Source organism: Zonotrichia albicollis, chromosome 14, assembly GCF_047830755.1.
Source record: "Zonotrichia albicollis isolate bZonAlb1 chromosome 14, bZonAlb1.hap1, whole genome shotgun sequence".
NCBI lineage: Eukaryota > Metazoa > Chordata > Aves > Passeriformes > Passerellidae > Zonotrichia > Zonotrichia albicollis.
In genome coordinates, this window is record NC_133832.1 from 11113863 (window position 1) to 11141282 (window position 27420).

At 36.6% G+C, this 27420-nt stretch overlaps 1 protein-coding gene across 5 annotated transcripts in view; it reads right to left on the bottom strand.

Annotated features, from left to right (window-relative positions):
• Positions 1–3090: 3090 nt before the first annotated feature.
• The window catches only part of STAG2 (STAG2 cohesin complex component), a 72234-nt gene continuing 47904 nt past the window's right edge, over positions 3091–27420 (bottom strand). For 3 of the 5 annotated variants that reach the window (XM_074551730.1, XM_074551731.1, XM_005484452.4), the window contains exons 11-34: positions 26722–26820; positions 26547–26626; positions 25921–26028; positions 24972–25083; positions 24276–24393; positions 23450–23553; positions 22521–22613; positions 22236–22325; positions 20966–21169; positions 19411–19481; positions 18976–19063; positions 18792–18872; positions 16749–16841; positions 14244–14418; positions 13651–13790; positions 12441–12542; positions 10653–10801; positions 10027–10155; positions 9479–9684; positions 8903–9092; positions 8704–8817; positions 7782–7908; positions 7379–7456; positions 3091–5005 (exon numbers count right to left, since the gene is read on the bottom strand). In XM_074551730.1, coding sequence (XP_074407831.1) covers positions 4982–5005; positions 7379–7456; positions 7782–7908; positions 8704–8817; positions 8903–9092; positions 9479–9684; positions 10027–10155; positions 10653–10801; positions 12441–12542; positions 13651–13790; positions 14244–14418; positions 16749–16841; positions 18792–18872; positions 18976–19063; positions 19411–19481; positions 20966–21169; positions 22236–22325; positions 22521–22613; positions 23450–23553; positions 24276–24393; positions 24972–25083; positions 25921–26028; positions 26547–26626; positions 26722–26820 — 2775 coding nt within the window. In that variant the 3' untranslated portion in view covers positions 3091–4981. Of the gene's footprint in view, positions 5006–6267; positions 6840–7378; positions 7457–7781; positions 7909–8703; positions 8818–8902; positions 9093–9478; positions 9685–10026; positions 10156–10652; positions 10802–12440; positions 12543–13650; positions 13791–14243; positions 14419–16748; positions 16842–18791; positions 18873–18975; positions 19064–19410; positions 19482–20965; positions 21170–22235; positions 22326–22520; positions 22614–23449; positions 23554–24275; positions 24394–24971; positions 25084–25920; positions 26029–26546; positions 26627–26721; positions 26821–27420 lie in introns of those variants that run through there. The other 2 variants (XM_074551733.1, XM_074551732.1) reach the window with 2 other exon arrangements.

Consider the following 27420-nt stretch of genomic DNA (forward strand, 5'->3'; position numbering starts at 1 on the left):
ACAGGGCCCACCCCAATGTCCCACAGCACAGGGCTCACACCAATGTCCCAGAGCACAGGGCTCACACCAATGTCCCACAGCACAGGGCTCACACCAATGTCCCAGAGCACAGGGCTCACAGCCGTGTCCCACAGCACAGGGCTCACACCAATGTCCCACAGCACAGGGCTCACACCAATGTCCCACAGCACAGGGCTCACAGCCGTGTCCCACAGCACAGGGCCACACCAATGTCCCAGAGCTCACACCAATGTCCCACAGCACAGAGCTCACACCCGTGTCCCACAGCCAGGCCCTACAGATGGTACAGGGGATTTAGGGACAAAAGCCTAAGGGCAAAGGTAGTGAATGAGCAGTCTAGAGAAAGGCTAGATGAGCACAAGGAGACCATCCCTGCTCAATGTCTGAGGGATCATTCAAGCTGTACCCACAGCTTACCACACTGGGAACAAGCTGCTGCTCTGTGCACGGATCTCTCACCTGCCATCACCCACCTCAGCCAACAGGAAACTCTCTGCAAGCTCGTGAATCCATTTTCCCAGGTCCTGTTGTATTGCATGAATGCTTTCACAAAGTAACTACCAACTTCACATCTCTCCTTACTAATTTGAGATGTTCTAGGCCTCCAGAGGTTTTATTACTTTTATATTTTATTTTATTAGGTTCTTTTAAATAGCTTTTCTGCAAGTGCAGAATTCAAGCTGTTATCAGCTGAACACAACTTTCACTTTTAAAGCTGGCAACTGCAGCTTTTTCTTTGACAAAAACAGTTAACATGCACAAAACATGATGACTTGTCCTCTTATTTTCCAATCAAAAAACTGCTGAGAAAAGCTCAGCAGAAATTGCACAGTCCGGTTTAGGAAGCATGATGACATTATGGAACCACACACATTCTCTGAAGGACAGGGACATTTCTGTCAGCCAGCCACCCAACCACACTTTGGATCATTTTTCTGGGCACAGTTATAGCTTCTTACCACTGCACTGCCACTATGATTTACACCCATAAAAGCTGGCAGTAGCTACAAAAGACCACAACAAAAAGCAGCAACTGAATCTCTAGCTGGAAGGCACCATTTGCAACAACATCTAACTGGTAAAAACTTTAAAGAAATATGAAAATTGATATTTAATCAAAGAAATAGATTAAAGAAAGAACAGCAACACAAAGAAGGGATACAGGAGAGAACGACAGCTAGGGAAAATGACAGGCACGATTCACATGGAATTGTTACTTTTAAAACAGAATTATTATAGAACAGTATTGTCCTGCATTACCTTGTTTTCCGAGTATGTGTCATCATCCATCTCCATCAAAAATACGATCACTTTTGGATGCCAACAAATATGTAAGAAATTAAACAATCTCAGGACAAGAAATTGTATAGGATTATGAAAAATTAGGCAATGACAAAAGCTACATTTCAGTATCACAAATGAGTCAAAGAATATTAAATTAAAGCGGTTAAGTAGGAATGGAAATATTTTTAAAGAATCAAATTGCATTTTATCAAAAGAATTCTGAAGCACAAATTCACAATTTTGACAAGTGCTTCAAAGGAACAAGTCGTTGATATTAATTGGGCTATAATAAAATTTTAAAAATCTATAGATAAAAAAGCACAGCAAAGCATTGTTGTGAATCAAAGCAGCTCAAAAAATCCAGTATGTGTAGGAAGTTAATTGTATTGCTGTCCTGAAATCCCACACAAGCAAAAGTGTATGGATAAATTAGGGGGGGGGGGGGGGGAACAGGGGGGCAGACTTTAAAGAGGTGCATTTTTAGTTATACTGAGATTAAAGATGGGAATTTATGATCTCTAACATGCTACAGGAATCAGCATCACACCATCCAAAGGAGTAAAAACCAAACAAACAAACAACAGCCATCACTAACGTCTTGCATATTGTCTTTGGTTGTTTAATATCAAGAAATACTTTTTACAGAATATGTGGAAACTATTCCTTTGAAATTCGTTCTGTGTCAATACCTTCCCTGTGGCCTCTCTGGTAAACCAGAGGACAGGCTTTACTTTCTCTGAACAGTTTGCTTTTTTTCTACATTTTTATCATCTCTCTCTTCAAACTCCAATTTCTTCCATTTACAGGCTTTTGTACCAAAGCAGTTTAACTAGAACAGACTTTACATTGTATAGTGAAGGTATTTTTCTTGCATTATAAACTTAGAACTTACTAAAACAATTTTCCACAAGATACTATTGAACTTACAGCAGGATTTAGAGACAGGAATAATGAACATTTGCAATAATAATAACTAAAATGAAAACCAACCCAAAACTCCTAAGGTTACATTAGCAAGGATTAAAAGTTTTCTCTCTCTAAGATCTTAAAATTACTGCTTTAAAAAGTCTTGTACCAGAAAGGAGTTTTCAATTCCCAGCTAGAGGTGCTCAGTAGTTGAGGAGAGGGGAATGGGAGGGGATGTTTAGGGTTTTCCCCTCATTCCCTTGCTGTCTGGCCAATTAAGCTCAAAATGCTTACCAGGTGCATGATCAACTTATGGAATGGAAAGTAGCATACACAATTAATGGTATTTCCATTGGACTATGTACAGCATCTCCAATGTCAGAATCAAAAGCATTCTGAGTAAAATCAGATAAAAGTTTTTAGGAAAAAGAAACCAACAGAAAGGTTATTAATACACCTTTAGAAAACGTAACACAAAAATAATTAACCACTGCTTTCTTGGCATGTAAAAGTTCTATACAAATTTTAAAAATTTTATTTGCAGGTACTAACCTCTTCAAAAGCTCACTCTGTATTTACACTAATTCTTTTAACAAGTTTATCTCAAATTAAAGCATATTTAAAACAATCATGATTGCATTAACTTTTCTGCTTTAAATTATTACCCAATTAGTGCTTTATTCACATTTTAAAAACTTGTACAATTTATTACAAATATAAAACAGTGCAGTTTTTCATACATTATCCCAACTCTGAGACAAACACTTAAAAGACATGGAAAAAGATTTTGATTTCTATAAACATAACATTTGCATTACTCATACCCCTTTCTTCACTGTCCTCCCATAACCCCAATTTAAAAAGATCAAACATACAACATACTGTAGGTTTATTTTTATTCAAAAAGTTACTGTCTCAAGACATAAATACAAATCAGAAAACAGTACAATTAGGACAATAGAATGTGGAGGACAACAGGTTAAGGTAAATATATAAAACATTTTTAGCTGGTTGAAAACAAAGCTGTAAGAACTGCTTTCACAAAGAAACACTCCTTCAAGAGTAAGAAAAATCAACTTAAGTTTAAAATCATATATACAGTCCTCTCAGCAGTTCTATTAAATGCAGTGGTGTGGAAAACAATATAGGCAGTACTTTTAGACATGAGAGTATTTATTTATGTAAAATGAGTTAGGCAGATCTAGTTTTCATTTTGTTGTTACCCATGACCTAGTAAAATAATTATATTTTATCATGATCCTTTAGATAATCTATGGTTTTTGGCTACCACAGCCGAATGTTTAATTTCTGAGTCTAAAAACAGGAAGCCTTTTTGTATTCACCCATTTGGGGAGATTCTTGTATTGCAAGCGTATTAAGGCATGGAATGATTAAAATAATATACCTCAAGAACTGAGAGACAACTGACAAAAAATATACATATGTAATATAAGTTAATATTTCCTTTAAAATGATGTCTAGCTGCCTAAGCCTTGCAAAATGAGTCAATGTCAAAATGGCATAGATCCACTTTCTGTTTTAGACCAAATTTAATTTATTTGTGAATGGACACAAAATGAAATTTAAAGCTTAGCTTTTAAAGAATATTATGGGTTGTTTATGAGCTTCTATTATCCAATCTAATTTACATATAGAGGAAATGTACTGTAACCTGTTAGAAGTATCTTTAACCTGAAGACTGCTTGCAAAGACAGATAGATAAAACAATATAAAATACAAATTTAAAAATCATTTTTAAAGCATGAATTCTCATGCTCTTCTATTTTTAAACATTGTTAAACTTTCAATATATTTCTGAAACCTCATAATTTTAAGTTGGAATTTAAAAGTAAGAAAAAACTAAACAAACTGCGCAATTATAAAATCAGCACCAATTTATATATATATATAATTTTATTTAAAATTTAGATCCCTATTCCCACACTCTAATAAGCTGTATAATTTTTGTTTAGAATTTTTCTGCAAACATACTACAATAAGCTTCTTTTATTTGGAGACAAAATACAGTGGCACTACTGGAAGGAATTTCACAACATTACATTTTTCTTAAAGGACAAGCAAACTTTCAGGGTTGGTAATGGGCAAGCAAGAGTGAAATCTGTTACGTTCTGGTAGCTTATAGCTTATGGACCTTTCTGAGAAGGCTAACATGAAGCTTTTGGAATAAAAAGTGTGTTTTAGATTAAAAAGCTGTTAAAATTCTGTTTTATGTATTTATTTCCATGATTAATTGATACAAACCTTCTGTTGCTGAAGTTTGCATTTTATTGAAAATACTGACAACTCTTCTGGTTCGTTCTACACTGTGAGAAAACCAATCCATCTACTATTACAGCTCATGGACGTGAACAGCAATCCAGCAGAGCTCATGATTATTTAGTATAGCCAGCAAATGTGTAGAGAGGGGCTCAAATCTGTACCAAACACCTCTCAGACTGTTAAGATTAAAACTCAGAGGGAATACTTCTTATGATCCAGAAATAAACTGATAGCACATAAATAAAATATTGAATTTTTTTCCCAACAAAAAGTGTAGCTTATCCTCAATTGTTTACTTGTCCTTTACATTTCTTTTTTCTTTCAGGCAAACAAAACTGCCCCTTCAATGCACTTGATCTTGAAAGCATGTCATTCTCCTTAGAGAAAAATCTGTTCAGAATTTCACTGTATCTACCACAATTTTGTATTGAAAAACTTCCTCTTCCACTTAGAAAATGACTTCACCACTGATTTATTTGCTGTTCTGGTATTAAAACATTGACACCCCAAGAACCTAAAAAAAAAGTTAGAAATGGTGTCAATTTGTAGTCTAATACACATTTAACAAATAACAAAGCAATTAGTATATAATTTAAGATTAAGACACTTCAAGATATGTTAAGGCATTATTAAGTTTATTTTTCTTTCAAACCAGATTAACCACACTTCTGATTTAGATAATAATATGGAAAGGGCTCCTCATTCATTAGAAATATTTTTCTCACACTTGAAATTAACTAGATCCAGTAGGAATAAAGCCTGTGTTTTAATTATTTTAGGTAATAATTGCAGAAGAATTTTTAGTTAGGTGCCTAACTCAGACTTCTTTGACATTCTATTGGCACTAACCTGAAATCAAATGTGTTATTACCAGCTACTAAACCTGGGACAAAACACTGCAGACACTGGCTGCTGCTGTGTCTGTGATGACAGAAACCACAGGCCATCCCACATCAGCCAGCCAGGACACAAATTTAACATTTCCTAGGAAACGTATTCACTCTGTCAGGACGACAGTGAAAAATCAAACAATCATCGGGTAAAATCAAGCAACTGTACTTCAGGAGACTGTGTAACTAGGGAAAGAAAAAGAATCAGTTTCCACTTCCCATGTGAGAACAAGCTATACAGCTTTCTACGTCAATGGAAGTATGTATGTGCCAAAAAGAAGATCCAGATTATGTGACTGTCTTAACATTTGTAGGACATTATAAAATCAGGCAGAGGCAAAACAGACCAAATTTCCCTGAACCTTGACAATGCTGTTCATGTTTACCTGTTTACAAACCCATTTTTACTGTTCTTTGAATTAGATTCACTTTGGGTGCCTCCTATAACAGAGCACACAGACAGAACTGCCTCTGCTGCCAGCAGTAACTGGGCACATCCGACTAGAAGTCTAGTCATAAACCATGTGCATCCGAATAAATTAAACACCTATTAAAAACAAGTGCAAGAACTCCAAGAATAAGGGACCTCTGAAATAAATTATAAGAATAAAGCGAGTTAACTTTATTCCGAGAATGCTTTGCATTGATGCGATGATGTTTTTGCGCTGAACGCGGTCAGACTGAGCTGTTTCCCGGCCCCGCCCGGCGCTCCCGGCGCTGCGCTGCCCGCGGCTGCCCCCGCGCGGCCGCTCCCGCGCACTGCAGCCGGCACAGCGCGGCCGGGCGGGAACCTCAACCCGCCCGAGCAGCCCCAGCAGTGTCAGAGCTGGAGCTGCAAGGGCTCTCACATCAATGAAATGCAGCCTGGAGAAGGCCATGGTTTCAGCATTGTCAGACTAAAAAGGGACTGGTACTTCACAGATCAGTCCAGGAAAAATTGAGAAGAGGAGGGGAAGAATTATTGTAAAACAGAATGTGAGAGAACAGGCGAGATATTTTCTTGGTGTTAATTCAGGAAAGAACACACAACAGCCAGACACACAGCCTAACTGATTCATTATTACTAAAGCAAAGCCCTACTGGTACAAAATATATGGATTTGCAATTATTAAAACAGTATTTAGGACTTCTTTCTCCCATAAACATGAACAAGTTCACGCTGCAACAATACTGTAAAAAAATACATAACCATCTTCCAAATTCCACCAAGCTGTCCAAGATTCCCAGGAAGCCTTGTTGTACTGTCCTCTGCTGGCTTGCTGCAGCTTGTTATTTCCAGTGTAATTTTGTACCAGCTACCCAGGGTCAAAAATGGCTGCATACTTTACAAGTAGTTCAAGACAGAAGGAATCCCTCATGCAGATTTTTAAAAGAGAATAGAGACTGCAGATTTATCAAGTCGGATAAAAGGGCAACTGCAAGCAGAAACTACAGACTTCGGATGTTTTGGACCTAAAACTTTATATGGAAAGAAAAAATACCTCTCATCTCTATAAACAGATATCTGTATTATCTCTTATTTTCTCCATTATCTTACTTATGCACAAAAGTAAATATGCCAATTAAAAAAAACCCACAAAATGCAAACCATCTAGTGCTGACATTTGGTAATGACATCAGAGTCACTGAACTAAGCTCAGCACAACAGGAAACTTGCCTTTAATACTGTGTATGCACATTTCTTCATTTTTCTAATGCTCTTTGCTATCAGCCTCTGCTACAGTCTTTTCCATAACAAATGTGTTTTCGGCTCAGAATCATAGGCTTTTAACTTTTACATAGCTATATATAGATATTAAGAACAAAAATCCCATAAAATTGCAAGGAACACTGACTATCCTAGAATGTATGGAGCTGAATTACTGTACCAGTCTGTCAAAATAAGTTAACAATGACAACCTGAATATTGCATTCTTTCCATTTAAAATCTGAAGTAAGAGAGTATGGCAACCTTAAGACTGATTTACATTACTTTCCCCTTATGTAAGTGAACCTACCGATTCATCCATGATTGAAGCAGGGTCAAAGAAATCTGGTTTTAGCTCCGTTCGTTCTCTCCTGTTCTTTGATGGTGGCTTTAGAAAGCAAACAAACAAACAGGTTAAGTGCAATTTCACCAGAAAAACAGAGGTTTTACACTGTAGTCAGTGAAGCTGAACTCTCAAGGGGTAGAAATTCACAAGGGATAAATGTTATTAGTTATGACAGGATGTGTTCTTGTTTTTGTAAGGCAGTTGGAGCAGATGGCTCTTATATACAGACAACAGCACAGCCCTTTAGCAAGGCAGAAAGCAACCAGAATGATTTTTATTTTATAAGAAGGAAAATTTAATTCAAATATTTTACTTTAAAAGCAGAAATGCAAATCCCAAGACCACTAAAAGTAAGTAAATTTCTTACTAGGTCTATGTCCATGGTGTCAAAATCCATGCCTTCATTAAGATCTTCAATCCGCCCTTCTGATGACATCATCACATCTTCAACAATTGGCTCTTCATCATCCTCCATTAGACTTGTGCCACGTCGACTGAAATGAAAAGCAAGACTGTTTAGCACTAAATCAAGTTAACTTCTATCTATTTAAAAAGCTAATGCTCAGTAAAGGACTCCTAACAAATGGTGATTCCATTAGATAAAGCAGAAATGAAGTAATGAAATGAATGCACAACTACTACTAAAGAAAGCTGGTATTTAACCAGAAGATACTAAGAGAGCATGAGACAATGCCTAACAAAGGTCAGTTTAGACAACCATGGGACATTTCTAAATGGGTATTCTGAGAGGGTGTGAGAACTGGTAAGCAGATCTACTCCACACCTAATTTATGCTCAAGTGAGAATGAACTTAAGTTTTGCCACTTAAAGAAAAATTGTTTCTGCCTTATGATAAGGCCAGAAGGAATGCCTTTGAAATAAAGTAGATGTGTAAAACCATTACAAAAACACCCACACAGTCCTTCATCCTCTCTCCTCAAATTCCACATGAAACATCAGAACTTATGAGAAAACTAAGGAGTCATTCTAATTATACTAATCGGTGCCGTTGTATTAAAAAAAAGCCACCACTTAAACAATGTTATATGAAGTACTGGATATAAAACAATCAAAAGTAGGGGAAAGATTTAAAGCTCCTCAATACATGTGCTTTTGGTTGCAATGTGTACTTTTTTTCTGCAGAACTACACTGCCCTTAAGAATGCAGAGAACTTTTGAACTTAGAAGATGTATCTCTCTTAAAAGATACAGATACAGGTGTACCACTGCATTTATAAACCCTCCCCTCCCCTCCCTGACCCAGGGAAGGAGCACTTCACTGCACTCACATGGCGTGTTGCAAGTTGCTTCTCAGCTTGACGTAGTTCATCGCTGCCCTCTCCTGTTGTTGTCGCGCGGCTTCTTCCTGTTGCCTTTGAGCCAACATCCACGTTACTTGCGTGCTTAAAAAGACCATTATTCTATTTTAAACATGTACTGGTTTTGTGTATGGACACTAAGACAAAGCAGACCTACTGCTGTACGTACTTGTAGTCGAGCGGCGGTTGGTGGTGCTCGGGCTGCATGGGATAGACGCCCATGTAGTTCTCGTCGGGTCGCAATCTCTTGGGCTCCCTCATTATCGTGGAGGTGAGCTGAGGTGTCTGCATCATCACTGGGGTGTGCATTGACTGCTCCCTGTTCAGCCACATACTGTCACTACTGCTGCTTTCTTCAGCTGGAAGCAAACACAGCAAGAACACCCGTGAAGTGTTTTTCAAACTAGTCTAAAAGTCAATGCTGAAACAAAAATTAAATGTGCGATACAGAGAATCAATTGCTTTACTTTTTGCCACAAAGTCTTACATGTGCCTCAAAGGGCCTGGATTTATAATCACTGGCTGGAGCATTTCTATACTTTTCTATTGTATGACTCAACACTGTATAGTGCCCTTTTCTTCTGTGAATCAAATGAATATTTTTCCCACTAAGACACATACATGATCAGAGGCAACCTGTTCTGAAAAAATACATAAAGGCATACCAATATAGTCACACTAAGAAATATGAAACAATGTGTGCAGTTTATATGAATATCTATTGTAGTAAAGTTTAAAGTTCTACCTTCGGGTACTTTCCGCTTGCCTGTTGCTGGCTTTGTCTTCTTATTTCTTACTGTAGATCCTCGACTACTGATTCCACTGATCACTGACATGGTGTCATCATCCCCACCGGCTAATAACGAGTTCCGGTAGGACATGAGAGGAAGCCACACATCTTCTCTTCGTAGAGACATCTGAAAGGTCATGAACTTCTCCAAGTAAACATACCTTGAAATAAAAGAAATACAGAGATGCAAAAATCTGTAACAAAATGTTACCATGTCAAGATAAGCAACTACTGAAATTACCAGCCAATGTTAATTTCACAAAACACAAAGACCTGACAACAGCAAATCTGGAACACAATTTCTGTTTGTTCACCATAAAATGAAAAATAACAACAATAAACACAATTCACCTTCTGTGAGTATACTTGACTACATTAGTGTAAACTTACCTTGATGCGTCAAAGATTCCATTTTAGATGAATACAATACACAAATATTTATTCTGATGCACATCTTTTGAGGTTATCATTACAAATACTATGAATATTAAGAAAATACTTACACTGTTCTTTTGTCTTGTCTGAGAAGTTTCGAGGAGAACTCACTGAGAATGTCAAGAAATGCCAAATTTAATGGTGGGTGGCTCTCACCTTGTGGATTAGGCTCCTTAAAAGCAAATTCTATGCCATCCCTAAGCACAAAAAAAAAAAATTACATCAGACAAAGAACAAACAGAAGTTCAAAGCACTGTGAGCTACTAAAACCAAACCCCCTTCCTTTATGTCAAGAAAGCATTAATTTGATGTTTCCATATTCCAGCAAAAAAAGTGAACACTAGTTATTATTTTAATCTAGACACACTCTTTCTGTCGTGTAATTTCTACCTTGCATTGCAGGTTTTCTGCATGAGGCCAACATGATCACCACTGACAATGAAGTGGATCTTTTCTTATTGTTATAGACCAGACATTAAAAAGCTTGTTCATTATAGCATCACTGCTATAATTTACATGCTTATACAATGATGCTGGAGAACACCAACAATATTAAACATTTAGGTTTTACTCAGAGACAAAACTGCACTCATCCCCTAATTAATATATGGGCTATATCATCTCTAGGGCTGAGACACTTAGTATTAACAAACTCATTTTCAAAGAATGGAAGTAATACAAAGCACACAATTACTTGTGTAACATAGCAATAGCTTCTCTTGTTTTCAACTGATCCAATCCAAATGTTAAAGCAAAACGTCGAGCAAGTTCCTTTATGCCACTGAACGTTGGTGATGATCTGTCAAAATTATAACCATTTTCTTGAATCATTTCATTGAAGAGCTGCATGGAATAAAAAGGGAAATTTTTATGTATTAAAAGATTATGTCAAACTTTGGACTAGAGATAAGTTTCAGTTTAAAAGTATGTTTCACAGCTTTTTCCTCCCACTGCTAATCTGACAACACCAAGAGACAAACATGGACATTTTGGACAATGAAGCCAAAGTTACTCTTGAAGAGTCTGCACCCCAGAGATAACTTTGAGATGCACTGATCAAGCATTCATCAAACTGTAGACATAGTGGATGACAGATTTCAGTGCTTCACTAACTCAAAGTGTTCTTAAGCTGAGAATACAAAAAATTAGTAGGATTCCCTAATTACATACACCAACAGAGAAGAAATAAATGGGCTGATCTTCACCTGATCTTTACTAAAATACTTTGTCAAACTACTAGTTCCCAATTCTTTTTTCTTCTCAAAATACACGTATAAAGAAGAAACTCTAAAATGGAGATATGTTCACGGAAATTGCCAAAGACACCAGAAATTCTGCAGCCAATTATGAGATTTTTAAGTACTCATCAATAGTTGTCAAAGCCAAATACTCTGAACTTCAGTCTTTTCTTTGATCAATCCTTTCTCAATTCTATGGAATTCAACTATAATGCGCTTCAATAATACATTTTTCTATTTTTTAAATTTTGTCTAACACACCCTTCACTCTTTTGTATCACAAAAAATGAAACAAAGAGTGTTTAGTTACATATTTTACACTGCAGTTCCACCAGCTACTTAAGAGTCATGCTGCTATCAAAAGGAAAGGCCTCATCCTGCATTGTTTTGGCAATATCCATACTGATAAGCCAGTCCTTACTTTAGTAAGGACTATTTCCAATTGGCCTCCACCAGGCTCAATACCCAGATCCACAGTCACTATGTGGCTTTATAATCTTCAGTCAAAAACCAGGGATAGAGAAAATATATTTGGGTAGATTTTCCTTTCATGGATAGAAGCGATCTATGCTGGATTACAGTGCTTTGGAGATGTATGTCTCCACTGTTCTGAGCCTGTGAATAAAATCCATGCAGATGGTTTATGTGAGCAGATTAATCAAATGTTAACTGTTAACTTTAACTGAATTCGTCAGGTTTCCACACAAACTTTACTGAAGAGAGCATTAAATTATGTTTTATTGTCAAATGTGTGAAGTCTCTACTAAACATTAAGAAATTACTAAAACTTCATATTAATTCTCAGAATAGTTAAAAAAAACCAAAACCAAAACAACACACCAAAAGCAAAACAAAACCTCCACAAAAAACCCCCAACCCCCTACCACACAGGCAGGAAGTATTTATCTGTTCACAAACAAGAAAACTTGCCACCTCACAACACATATCTGAATATTTTACTTAAAATATTGTTTTAGAGTTATGAAGGTTTCATTGAGTTACATTCATTTTGTATTTATTGACCACTCCTACATTTTCTGTGGTACAATATATGGTAAGTATAGGAAGACTTCTGGCAGTTTTTCACATAGCTGTAGAAAATGCAGAAAATGTGTTTAAGTTTAGACCTACTTATCCATACTGCCCATCGAGATTTCATCATCAATATCTGAAACTACTTACTAAACAACAGGACATCATCTACAGGATGAAATTTCAGGCATAAAAATATTGTAAACTCTTACCTGCTGCAAACTAAGAATAAGTGTTTTAGCACACTGGATTTTGTCTATCTGTCTTGTTTTACTCATCGTTTCTTTAATAATATCACCATAGTCATTGTAATACTAGGAAAAAGAAAAAAAAAGGTTAACTGTCAATGTTAGTTGAAAACATTGCAACTACTGAATTCTTCTGAAAACAAAATCTAGGATATGAACTTCTAAAAAGAAAAATCAAACATTATCTAAAGGAAAAAAAAACCAACATGTTCATGATTACATCAAAATTACACCCTAAACTATCTCCAGAATAATAATTGAAAAAAAACCTAAATGCAAAAAGAATAAACCCACTTTTCATTCTTGCAGTATTACTTTAGAGGCAGAGTGACCTGTTTATCTTCATGACATATTTGTTAATGACACGTGTTCACCCCTTCAGGGTACATTATTAGAATGTAATCTTTTTACCAACTCCTGTAACTCTGGTGAGGAGTTTTATTTTCTTTGCTGAAAGGATGCACTTACAGACAGCATCATAGGTATAATTTGTCTAACAAAGGCAGCTGTCTGTTCAGTTTTTAAAGTATTTCAGGTTTAAGAAAGACCCAATTAGTTATTTGGAGAATCAAAAATATATGTAGGACATTCAAGACAGATATAAAAGCAGGCTGCCGAAATTTTAGGATTGTAAGGTAATCACAAAGGAGCAAAGCTTGATCATGTTCACAAAATGAGAACTCATATTAGTGTGCAGCTGTGAATCCCATGAGCCAGGAGAGGTTTTTATATTTAAGTAAGATTGAAACAGATATAAAGATAATGGGGAGAGGGAACTCAAATTTTACTTCCACCAGGTTTAAACTTAAAATGTTGGATGAGACTAGACATTATGGAGTTGCTCTTGGGAAGAACATTCTCAAAAGGCCTACTAAACTAATAAGTGAATTAGAAAGACACCATCAATCAGAGTAAGAAAATAAAACTAGTAAAAACAACATTAAAATAATTAGTTTCCCTCCCCGGTCCCCACCACCCACACAACACTGGAACTGTAAATCTCATCTCAGTAATTTTTCTTCCTACATACAAAAAAGGGCCTACAACTGCGGAGTTTTGAATTCTTCACATTTTGAACCTGTTATCTTGCAAGGTAAAAAACAAGTACCAAAAATCCTACAACTGCTGTATTCTAGTAGTTTTATGAAGTAGCACTCCTAAGCTTCAACTTTACCTTCATATATTGCTTGAAAATGTCGGCGGCTGTGTTCATTTCCACCACAGTATACACAATGAGCTTACAGAAAGCTGCAAGCAGGTTTCTTCTTTTGTGCAATGCTTCAATTTTGCTGGCTTCATCATCCTGCTGTCCATCTAGAAAGAGTTCAGAACAGGAAAACTGTCAGGTTTAAAGACCTATGTTTAAGTATTTATATATAAAACTGATATGGGCTAGTGGTCATGATTCAGAAAATCAGATCTCAGTTCTGATGGCAACACACTTCACTGTCCACTGACATGTCTGTTACCCTGATACAGAGATAAATATTTGAACCTACTAAACCAAACCTTTATTGCAATTATCCTACGTGTTCCCAATACAGAAAATCCTTTATTCAGCTGCTGACATTTAAAAGCCACACCTACCTTTGTGTAAATGCACACCTCTCAATGACAAAACAAAATTAAAACAAAAAAATAACCAGGCAAACAAGAAAAAAACCAACAACAAAATACCACCACCACAAAAACACAGAAATGCATAAAGAAACAAAGATATTAGTCAGAAAACAAAAAATAAAAAGGTAATTTAAGTTTTGTACAAACCCGCACTATTATTATCATCATCCTGATCAATGAAGACATGATCTAAAATAAAACTGAGTAGTTCAGATTGCAAGGAAGAATCAGGAGTGTAAACAAGTGGCTCCAACATGTCACGTCCTCCTGTCATAATCTGATGGCTGAAGATCATCAACACATCACACAGAATTGTGAAAGCCTGTTAAAAAGAAACCTTAATAAATACTTGTTTGGAAAGCAGATTTTGTTTAGAATAATGTATTTGCACTTGAGAAAATACTCAAGATCTCAACAGTGTACACAGGCCACTAATGCCCTACACAACTACAAAGGCCAACTGAATTCAAAATGTGGACAGCTTCACACAGCAGGTTCCTGTATCAAGACTGGGTCTCCAAATAAAAATATTGCACAGATGATGCCAAATTATATGTGAAAATATTGCAAGACTAAAACATGAGAAGCCTGAAACTCCCAAATTGTATCTGACTGATACTACATTCGGTCACTAGAGAACTTTGTGGACTCTGACCATAGTACAATCTCCTTTTTGCTGTCTTTTCTTAAAAATGTTTCAATCACATTTGTTTAACATATAACAGCTGAGATTATTCAATCCCTGTAAATCCTAATGTCCAAACATGCAAAAGTACAACCAACTTTTTCTTTTGTTGGCTAACTTGTACATCTGATATCAGATTTAAATGTCTGTACTCCACTGCCCCAGAAGGCTCAAATGACTTAGTACCTGACATTCTTCAAATGAGCAGACCAAGGCAAGAAGCTGCTTAGTGCTGCACCTTCTCTTTGGCTCTAATCTCCTAAGTACTTCCATGAACAGGTCTGTTCTCTAACTCCTCAAAGTGAGTATTACTAATTCCTGGTCACAAAAAATTCATGTGCCCCTCTGAATTCCCTTGTGTCCTTCCATGAGATGAAAGGAGGGAAGTGGAACATTGTACCTGTGTGACAGGTACCCTGTGTAACCAGGCAGCTCCAGTTTCCAGAGTGTTCAGAGTCAGAGTCATACAGCCTCTTAGGCCTACTCAGAGCTTCAGTAATATTTGTTACTAGCACATTCACACCCTACACCTTGTGATTATTACACCGGATAGCTCTTGGACATAGAACATGCCTATTAAGCTCCAGGAATACTCCTCTTCTAGCAAGAGTTTCAAAAGCTGCAGTTGTGCGACTCAGTGGACCAGATTTTCCACTTTAACCAGGCTATTATTATCTTCAGCAGCAAAAAGGCTCCTGGCTTTCTATGTCTTTAATTAAACAGTCTACCTAGAAGATAATCTGGTCCTTCCCCTGTAGAGACACTTCATTTTCTTTCATTTTAGCATTTTAAATGTTGTTAAAGGCTTTTACTTAGAATTAATTCTGCTATTAGTAACCTGTGCTCTTCACTGGAACCTCAAACTCCTATGAGTATCCTGGCCAAAGAACTACTTGCTCACAGATTGAAGAGACAGCTCCTACAGTTCAATTTAATTTTTTTTTTTAACTGTTATTCTCAGAACTCAGGACAAGTGTTTCCCAATGTCTCAATTCTTTTTGAAATGGAAGCAAAAACTAAGGACCACCCCCAAAACCTTCATGCAAGCATTTCAAAAAGTCAGGACTTCTGTCTTCTGCCTGAAGTTTCACACATTACTTACTTAAGCTCAATATCTACATTTTTTACGTCTGAAACATTTGGAACTGAAACATTTAGGAGCTAAAACTCTCCCCACAAAGGGCAATTGTATGAGGGACTAACTATAAAACTGCTCATCAAGCAGTGTATCATTGCTGAGGCTTCCAAGCATTTGCTACAGCATCTCTAAACAACACTATTACCAACAGAGCAGTGTGAGTGTTCCTAAAGGCGACTCCAAGAATTCCCATTTCCCAACAATAAACTCTCCTAGGTTAAGTGAGTACTTTGTGAATGTACAAACATATACACACTCATCATAAGTAGTCACTTTTTTCCTCCTGATTTTGAGATGCCCAAATTTTTGGGACTCTGAAAAACTGAGGAATATATTGTGTCATGAAGCAACACAGAGAAGGAAGAGAAGGTGCACCTGCACGCATTCAAAGACAGAACTAAAAAAACCCTTTTAAATTGCTGTCCTTAGCTAGTTTTGAGGCTATGAATCCACAGCTCCACAGGAGATGTGGGTCATTAGCACATGGAAAGCAAGAGGTTTGAAATGGAACTCTCACTCAGCTTATACCCAGAGGCTTCTACAGTGCACCTGCAGAGTCATTACTAAAAGTAACAAAAAGCTCCTTTGCATAAAACATTATGCTGCCTAAAATTACTCAAAAGAATCAAGTTTAAATGGATTCTGAAATCCTATGTACAGGAGGAGGACAAGCATACAAGCACCATGTGCACTGACACTCAAAGGGCACTCAGCTTGAACAGCCAGGACATCACATTCCCACATAAGTGACAAAAATATTGGCAAGAGGAACTTTTCAGCTGCTTTAAAGTACAGTATTAGAAGACTCCAAGTAACAACAGCCACTAACCTGTTCCTTAACAGCAGTATTTACATTGGTCAGGTAGTGTTGACAGATTTGACAGAACACTCTCATCTGCTTCTTTAGACGTAGAAGATCCTCCTTTAAAAAGAATGATTTCATGTAACAGTTTTGCTTTTCCAATTGTACAGTCCCATACAGTGAATTCACTTTTACAGAGCATTTCACCACAGATCTCAGTGGTAACATTCAAGTCCAGTACATTATTTTTAAAAATCACCATTACAAATAAAATAACAAGTAGCAATTTCCCTAATTTTGTCATTCTGTGTAGCACAGAAGAGATGGCAGTTGGGATGAAAATCGTGTTATTTTATTAAAAAAAGCAGTAACTAAAAAATCTGTTATGTAGGAGCAGAAAACAATCTCAATAAGGCACCACTTTTCATTAGGTTCTTATCATTCCTGCTGAAAGTACTACAAATTACATTTTGCTGCAAAACAGCTAGGTTTTAATCTTCATTTCTAAACTAACTTGTCAGTATTTAGCTCCCCTTCTGCCATTAGGCTTGTGATAAAGCTTTAATCACAATTACAAAAACCTCAAGACTGCTGTTTACCCTTTAAAGAATAAGGTAACAAAACCTCCAAATCCTTCACACACCTACACCACCTCTCAACAATCTGTGCAGCCACTTCTTATCAGGTATTTGGGGTTGGAAATGTTAAAAGCCATCAAGACACAGATGGGTAAACTAACCAGCCAGTGGTGAAGTTCATATTCATCTCAAAACCTTCAGACTATGATTACTCACTGGACTAAAGAAGTCTCAACAGATAGGGGAAAACCACAGTAATCTGATACAGGTGCTCTCTGTTATAAGATCATTAGTACAAGTTACATAGCATGATTTCCCACTCCTGCATCTACCAGAAGCTCAAACTACAACATCCTAAAATAAAAAAGGAAAAATGTATGTGTCCTCACATTAAAATGAGAGTATTGTAGTAATGGATTATTAATTACTCATACACTATTAATGTCATGAGTTCCCTTTGTTTTCTCCCTAGTAAATTGTGATAGTCATAACTTTTTTTTTTCTTGTATTAATTATAGGCAAGATAATCAAAGTGTTTTAAAAACCTGAAGAATTTCCTTGCCTCCCCTCTGACATAAAGAAAGGGGAGTTAACAGTAACTCCAATAATGAAGTGCAACTCCAGCATATATTTCCAGTAAAAAACTGGAAACTGCAGGAAAAGTATGTTTGATTACAGGGATTACATCTTTTACTTTTGAGAAATAATTAAAATGCTTCAGCACTTACAAACTCCATTCTAAACTAGCTAGTCCTTTTGAAAAAAAGCATTTTTTCATGTGGCAGTTCACACAGTGAACCACCTAATCAACTTCTTCAAGCAATGCTGGATACAGGAAATATTAATCCTTTCTCTAAGATTTTTCAAGAAGTGAAATTGGAAAGATGACATTTACCAGAGCTTTGCCCTTCAAGATTACTATACATAGAACCAGAACAGGGCCGCTCATCATTCCCTGAAAAAAATGAACTTAATCTTTTCACATCTTTATTTAACAACAGATTTAAAAGACCAATGAAGGATAAAGCAGGATTGTGACATACTGAGCAATAAGAATACTATGATAGTACAAAGTCTTAGATCTCACCAACTTGTCACTGATACTTCAAGGTTTCCAAACAAATCCAAACCCACTACCTAAGAGTAGTAACACTAACTATACTGTGTTTGGCAACTTCCATTCTACCCCTTCTTGGTACTGTTACTGTGGCTGATAGGTATCATGTTGAATTCAGTCAAATTAAACATAATACAAAATAAAATAATATATTTTAAATAATAAAAGCAATTAAAGGAAGTACTAGGTTTGCAAAAGTAAAGAATGTGACTACTAAAACTATTCATTCAGAAGAACTTATTAAAAAAGCAGGATTAGGTAGGTATCAAAATAAAAAACATTCTTAGTTTTAATTAATGCCATCACAGTCCCCACTTGATGACACTGCACTATGTACAAATGTTTATTTACTCACACAACTGGAACAAGGCATACCTTTGTGGAACTGCTTTCAGTAACTTTTGCTAGCTGCCAAAGGATTACATAATGAGTACACTGCAGTGCATGAATAACAATCTGAAATCAAAAGGAAAGAAAGCATTAGACAACAAAGACCAATAAAAGACAGCAACAAAAGGTATTTGTTGTTGTGTCTAAAGAACACATTTTAACTACAGACCTGTTCTGGCATGTCTCCATTTTCAATGCCAGTTTTCAATAGCTTGTAGTTGCAGCCAAACAAGTCCCATCTTGATAGGTCATGAGCACTGGACACATTAGAAATGAAGCAAAAGGTATTATTTAACTAACACTTTTTCTGCAATTTGAGGTTAACAACTACTAAAAGCTGTCAAAAATAATTAACTAATTAATTGATTTAATTTTTTAATTTACGTTGAAAAAGCCCAGCCACTGAATACCTCCCCACCCAAACCAGCACACACACACACAAAATAACAAAGAAACCCCAAAACAATCCCATGAAGTTGCATTAAAAAGTAAGATGTATCATATTAAAAACAAACAAGCCCCTCACCACAAACACTGATACTGAATTAAAAACAAACAATTTCCCCACCACAAACCCTGACTGACATGTGCAGAAGCCACTTACTTGTGAAAAGCAGTGATTCTCTTCAGTGTTGACAAGACTTGATATGCATCATCTTCATCAGGTTCCTCCCCCTATTTAATAATCATACAGTGAGATACCTCAAGCAGTGTAGTCTCAGTGAACTGGGGAACTTAATACAACCAAACCCACAAACCCCCAAACTGGGGGGCAGGAGAGGGTGCAGACCTGATTCTAAATTATTGATAAATGATTTATCATGTCATCTATGCTTTCAGAAGAGTCAGAGAGACAGGGCAGTCAGCAGTTCATATCTAGAGATGGAGTCAATGATGTTAAATGTCTTTTCCAACCTTGACAATTCTAGGATTCTACAAAAGAAGGAGAAGGCAGAAGAAAAGGGAAAAGCCTAGGCTAGTGAAATACAATGTATAATGTAGGTGCTTCTATTTTCTCTGAAGAATCCAGCAGAGGCCACTGTCAGACAAAAGACACTGGACTAGACGGGCCACAGGTCAGTACCTCGGTCTTACTTTAATCACAGAAAAGTCTCTATGTGAGGTAAGGGAACTGGTTTGTTCTCATCTTCCTGTAAGCTCTGACAAACTCGCATTTAGTAAAAAAAGAGTAAAAATCAAAGGGTCAGAAAAGTATCTATTTGTACATAAGATAAACTATCTGAGGTCAAGAAACTCCTCCCCAGTCTAGCAGAGATAATGCAAGTTTTACTATTCTGTAGTTGCACAACCTATCAAAGAACTAAGGATTTCAACACTTCCACCAGAGTATTTGCCTTTTTCCTTCAAGCCAACTTCTGACATCTCATTTCCTTGCTTTATGTCTCATTCTTTCTTTTCATCACAAAGGGAAACAAATGGGCAGATTTCTTGTTTGGGATTTCTAGAATGGAATTCTAGTTCAGAACAAAAAGCAAGAGAAAAAAGGAGAGCTTGATAAACTACATGCATCTGAGAAATGTTAAGAATGAAGCTGTCAAAAAGACACTTCCTATGCTCCTCACCACAGATGAAAAGGAGAAACAAATTTTGTCTGAATGTCAGAGATCCCACATAGTGAAGTTAAATACTCTATCAGGAGATTCTCACTTCTCAGATCAACACAGTGTGGGAACAAAGTTATTTTTGATCTACTAACTGCATCTGCTTGCATTCAGGAAGGGAGGGGGAGTGTTTTCTAGAGATTTTGATATTTAACAACAGCAACATGCAACCACAGGCAAGACTAGCAACAGTAGTACATCTGAGGAGAATCCTGGGGGAATTACAATACTACAACTCTCAAAAATGAAGGCCTCAAAAGCTAAGAGTAAAAAGTTTATGTATTTGTTTATCTGAAACTTATCCCAAATTCCCAAAGGACTCTTGTCAAAAGGAGACCAAAATTAAAGACTCACTACAAGAACAGCCTGTGCTCACACTATCACAGCATTGACACTGTTATATTATTGCACTTGACTAAAGAGTTTTGAAAACCAGAGGGAAGCTCCCATCCTTAGCTCTGACTTGCAGAGAAAGACAGAAAAAATACTGGAAATATTTACAAGGGCAAGAAAAGGTGATCTTGCACATTAAAATACCTCTTGCAGGAAGTCCTCAAGCAGTCGATTAAACTTGTCTGCCAATTCATCTATTAACTGACTTCTTGCAATGTCAACCCTGTTAAAGATTGTGAACTCTTCATTACAGAGAGCATGGTAGGTTTTTGAACAGGCTTCCAAAACATCTATATCTGTGTGCTTCTCCACAATGTCCCGGATTTGTCGCAGTAAGGCATCCAAATGCTGCAAGGAAGACAAGCCAAAGAAGAAAATATATTATTTTTATTTTCATATATATATACACATGCAAATATACACAGGCATATTTAATAAACTTTAAAGAATTTTAAAAGGTCAATTCTGTTAATTACTTCTGTAACTATAATACAGAACACAAACATCTCCTAGAAAATCAGTGAAGCTTCTGAGAAATTAAGTCTATTTATCAAAAATTAAGTTGGAGTTTGTCAAAGACCAAATCTCAGAAGTAATTAAAAGTTTGCTGTTGTTGGTATGGTCTTATCTAAAACTTGAATTTGCAATGACAACTGAACAACACAGAAGTATTTACCTCCCACTCACACAAACATTTATGCATGTTTATGTGTGCCTTAAAAGCTGTATAATTGAAGTTTTAGTTTCATAACACTCTACTGTCCACCAACTAAAGCCAACTTCAGCTGTTCATATATTCCTCCCTCAACCTGAGATGCTCACTGCTGCTCTAGCACTGCTGGCTGTGCTGTCAACTACACATTTCATCACTTCTAGACTCTAATGATTTCCAGCTACTTCCTTCACAATGCAGTAGCACATCTGAGAAGGAGACAGAGATGAGAACAGCTTCAACTTCACCATCATAGCAGATAAAATGAGAGCAGTAACTACATCATTTGTGATCTGGTATCCTTCCTCTTTTTTATGCAATGATGATGGTGCTTTTCTAGCTTCAGTGAGAGGAAGAAAAAGAGAACTTACTGAGCTGTTTCTATAAGCTTTATCTGTCAGACAGCTATCACAAATAAGACCATAACCCAGCAATAAATGTTCTCAAGTTCATTTAATTGGAAGATTTTCTGTTAAAGCTGGCCAGACAGGCCTTAGAAGACTCATATTTTCAGTATCTCTAAGAAGAGCAGTCAGTCACAATTCTGAAATTGAACTCACACTATCAGTAAGGGTTACAATAAATAAAATCTCCTTTACAAAAAAAAAAAAAACCACTCCTAAAATGGTGACTGAAATTCTAGTGATGAAGTCTAAATTCTGGGACTTTTCCTTTAATGTTTGTGTGTGGAAGTTACTGTACCTTTTCTAATCGCCCCGTTGTATAGATTTCCAAATCAAAGTATTGTGGCAACTGCAGTAAGTTGGTGACTTTTTCTGCATCTACAGAATACTGTAAAATTGGCACAGAAAAAAAGTTTAGTTGATAAAGTCTTGGACAACATAATTCATTACAGAACAAGTAAATGTAAACAAAAATTAGTAAGAAAAAAAATAAAACTCATGGCAAGCTGCATCCTCAATTACAGAAATATACTTGTAAACATTTCAACAATCATCCATCAGCAAGGAATGGAATTAAACCTACCTTTGCTAGCAACTGAGGAAGTGCCACTGCAAAAAGCTCAGTAATTTTTGTCCTGTCATCCAACTGGGTTTTCTTTTCCTTTGCTGTCAGCACCTAAAATATTGGCATTGTGAGAATTTTACAGCTAAAAGTTCTGGTGCAAAGCTTCATTATTGTTCATGAAATGATGATTAGGTATACAGAGCTCTAAAATCACTGTAACATACCAATGTAAAGCAGGAGGAAAGTGTGCAATTAAAAAAAATAGTAAGAAGAAAAATACCAACATTCAGCATTCAAAAATAAGATTAACTTGAAAACAGAAGTGATAACTTAGAACAAAAGGTTTACCTTTCCTGCAACAAAATACCATGACTGAAATGATAATGTAAGAATGGGGAGCCCTTCAGCTTAGAATTTTTAGCAATATTTACTCAATTAATTTGTCAATCCTGTTTTCATACAAGCTTTCAACCTGTTTTTAAATGGGTTTCTTACCAAAACACGAACCAGTCTTGAGAGAAGAGTGCTTAATATCTTCCCAAAAGAGGCTGTCTAAACTCCACACAATCACAGAAAAGCCAACTGGTGGACTGGCCTTCTTTCAAGAGACTATCTGGTGGATTTTCCTTTCCTTTATTCTGTTCTTCCCCACTGAAAATAGTTCTAGCTTTTCCCAAATATTGATTCTAGTCCTCCCTTGAAATCAATACTGTTTTCAAAATCAATTTTTATTATCTTTACTAGTACAAACAAATGCAGTAGTTTGAACAGTACCAAGCACGTGCCCGAGTCCAGAAAAAGCAAACTAGCCAGGCTAGTCAGATGTGGAGACCAAAGCTCAATCTCTCATCTCAGCAGCAATAGCCTACAATCTCTTCCTTCTTCACACAGTGGCCCCACACAGCCATTCCCACATCCCCAGATGAACAGGGTTTTTTGCTTCCTACCCTTTTCCCCGTTCCTCTTCCCACCGGAGGATGACACTCAGCCGCTTGCCGAATTGTACAAAGCATGATTTCAATCAGAGCACTTTCCTGCCTGTCTGTTAAAGCTGAAATTTAAGAAACAGATGTTAACACACAACTTATTTTTCATTTACCACAAGGATTGAGGTATGTTGAGATTTTTGTCTGGGTTTTGGGGGTTTTTCCAGCTTTTTGTTTAAGGCAAAAAGACAGACATGCAGACCAACAGCTCATTTCTGGAGATGGGGGTGACAGAGAGGATACAGTAAGTAAGTACCTTAAAAAAAACCACCAGAAAATACTGAAAAATTTAGGGAATATCACTGGATGGGTCACAGGATAGGATGGAATAAAGACTCAAGTTTTATAATTATTTTACTTCCTTTCTATTTTTCAGAGGTCCATTCACTAGGACCTATGAAATACAGAATTATACCAGGGGTTTTGTTTGGGTCTACTGTCATCAAAGAAATTATGTTCCTTTTCCTTATGGTAGTTTTAACAATAAATTAACCAGTTTCACAAGTAACTTAGTTTCTCCATGCCAAAAGTGCAGCCTGAACTTGTGGAACACCAAGGCAACATTGCATGCTAATTCCTTCTCTTTTCTTCTAACCATTGCTCTTGTGTAACACTTCCATACCAGGTGGTGATCTCTTTCTACACTTCCTCACATTTCATAATTGGTATTAGTGACTTCTTATAGTCATGGAAACACAGAAAATATTTGTAAACATATTTTTCCCTTATTTCAAGCCTAACAAAAACAGCACAGCAATATAAACAAAGATCTACAAAAATCTCTTACGTTCTTCTCCATTGAGAGGCTCCTCCAGCAGAAGACTGTTCATACATTCCCAGTCCTTCAAGAGGTCTGTTGCACAGTCCCACATGCTGTCCACAAGATAAGCAGCATGTTCATGCAACTAAAATAAGAACATATTTAAGTATTTTATCAGCAATGAAGATTATTACAGAACTATAATATAGAGTGCTTCTCATGCTTGGCTCCTGCCTGTGGCAAAAATACAGAGCAAGTTTTGCAAGCTCTCTGGTTAAACAGAAGATTTTCTTCTCCAATTAACTTAAAAAGATGAATCCAGATCAACAACTACAAGGAGTAGTGCTACAAGATCTGTCAGAACCTGGGGGATAGGTGGGTAGGGATTGTGGGATTTTTTTCTTTTTTTTCTCTGTCCCCTTTTAAATCTATCAATTTGCAATTTCTTTACACTTACACATCATCATGTTTGTCAGAGTAGCACTCACAGCCCGTCTCAATACTGTACTGACAGATCTTTCAAACAAACACAACCTTACAAAACAGTCTTTTGACCCCCATGTTGCTCCAACAACAAGAAAACCAGGACATGGACCATGGTTACTAACTAATGAGTGGGGAAAAAAAAAAGACCAACAAAATTTAACTGACAAAAATTAGAACAACAACAAAAACCCCCCACACACACCACAAAAACAAGGACATCTCTGAAATTCAACTTACTTCACTTTCCAAAAAGAAAAACACTAATGTCTTCACAAGATTAGCATTTGGACTTTGTCTTCCTCTCCTTTTGAGTATTCCATCATCTTCAGTATCTCTGCGGCTGAAAAGCCTAAAAGAAAAATTATTTCTTGACAACTTTCTTCTTCATTGCCTTCACCATAGTCCATTCACATCAAGATACTGGGTTTTTACACACTAAATACCTTATTGCTTTGCTCCACATTTTACTTTGAAAGGCAGTAATCTGGGACAAGTAATCTGGGACAAAATATGCATTTTATATATGCTGAGTTAATATGCCACCAACTGTTTCCAGTGGGATGTATGATTGCAACAAAATGCTTTACAAACATCAATGATAACTGCAGGTGCTTGAGGTCCTATGCTCCTCCTCAACAAATGCTATTTTCTGAACTTCCCTACAGGAGACTTTAAAGCAGCTGAGAAATATTGGAAGGAGGTCTGAAAAATATTAGATGGAAACTCTATTTTGTTCTCCTACACACTTGACATGCTGGCTTTTTAGTGGATTTTTTAAATGAAAATATTTTATGAAATGGTCGTATGGGACAATGTGGAGGAGGCAGGCACAGGGGAGGAACTACAAACGGGAAAACACTCCTGATGCAAGCCCAAGTTTTAGGCCCCAAACTATATAAGCATTTTAAGATGTTTCACAGGGAGAATGGGAAAGGAGAAGACATAGGAACATTTTTATTCTATTCCCTGAAGGAACAAGCTTTCAAAGTCAAGTCCAAACTTCTATTTCCCATTTAGAAAAACTACAGCAGTTTAGAAAATAGAGTAATATTACACTGTCTCTTCTTTCTTAAGGCCACTTTATGTTTCACTTTTTCCTTCTCTTGATTAAATCTAATAAGAACCATCATATTAATGCACACAAATCTACAGGACCAAGAAGTTAACTGTAATTTCTCCATCTTACTTTTTATAAAGAAATTCCCCTGCGGCAACTGCCACTGGCCGATGAGCTGAATAAACCAGGTGGTAGACATTTTCACAGTCTTCTGCAGTCAGAACTTCTTCACTACTCCTAGGGGTAGGGATGGGAAGAAGAAAAGAAAGAAAGAAAGAAAGAAAAAACCAAAAAGGCTGAGTCAACAAAGTATGAACTCTAATGAGGAAGATGGAAATGAATGAGAAGCTAAACCTTTTCCTTCAATTTATCATCCTAAAACTCCAGTCTTAGCTCCAAAGTCTTCCTGAACAAAACACATTGATGAAGTATGAGCTATTGCTAGAAGGTTATGCTCAGGACTCAACTACTGTGTAACATTCAATATATTCTGTGTTTTTTATTTCAACCATTCCATAATGGGTTTTAACTATGAGTCCCTAGCCCTTACACCTACTGAACTGAGGGAGATAAACAGTAACACTGTTCTAGACAGATTACTTTTGGAATTTTACTTTCTTTGAGTGTAAGATGCACAGACATTTCTATAGCCGTCAGATTATCTGAAGTGTCATGCTGCTGGCCTCACCCACAAGGCCAACACTTAAGTTTTGGTACTTGTTGTATGTCAGATAAGGAAATATACATGTACTTACTGTAAAACAAGAGTGAGTAATTTTATTGCTTGGACTGCAACGTCATATTCTTTGTCAAGAGTCATAGACACAATTCTATCCTAAGAACACAAAAGAAAATATTTTTGAAGAGGAAAGATGTGTAATGCAACTTTTAAAAAAATCATATGTACTTAAAGTAAGAAATAACACTAACCTTGAACCGACTGGTGAAGAGTTCCAATTTGGAATTAAGTTCCTTATTATAGTAAAGCCCTTGCAAAGCAGTTAGGCATTTGAGTCTTACTTCTCCTTGCTAAAATAAAATTAAGAACTGAATTAAAAGTCAAATACAGGATACTGATGTTATCTTCATGTCATACAGGATAAGTTTCTTTTACAGTGAGAATTAATTCAAAAACAAAGATTAAATGCTGTCACAATATGAATAATCATGTTAATGACATAAGGATATAACCTTCTTTGTAACAAGGCAGTGAAGCAACAAAAACTAACAAAACCCCCCCAAGGTCTTCCTGCAGTTACCATCTCCATAAATCAAAATACATCTGTTTCATTCTTTCTAAACACTCAAGATATTTGTATCATAGATGACCACTCCTTGTTCAATCAAAATTACTAAGTAGATAAAGAGAGCAATACTCCTCTTGAGATACAAGATCTGCTTCAGCAGAGCACATGTTCTAAGGCAAAGATGACCCCACCCACTGAAAGAGGTTATGGGGTTTTTACACCAAGCCAATGAACAGCACAGCAAGACCGAGCAGCCCTCAGTTCTTTCACTTCAAATTCAACAGCTTGAAGTTTCTGATGTAAGAACTGAGGCGATGTGCTGACTCAATAATGAGTCAGGGACTATTTGTAAACCATGTTGACCCCTCCAAGCAGAGAACAG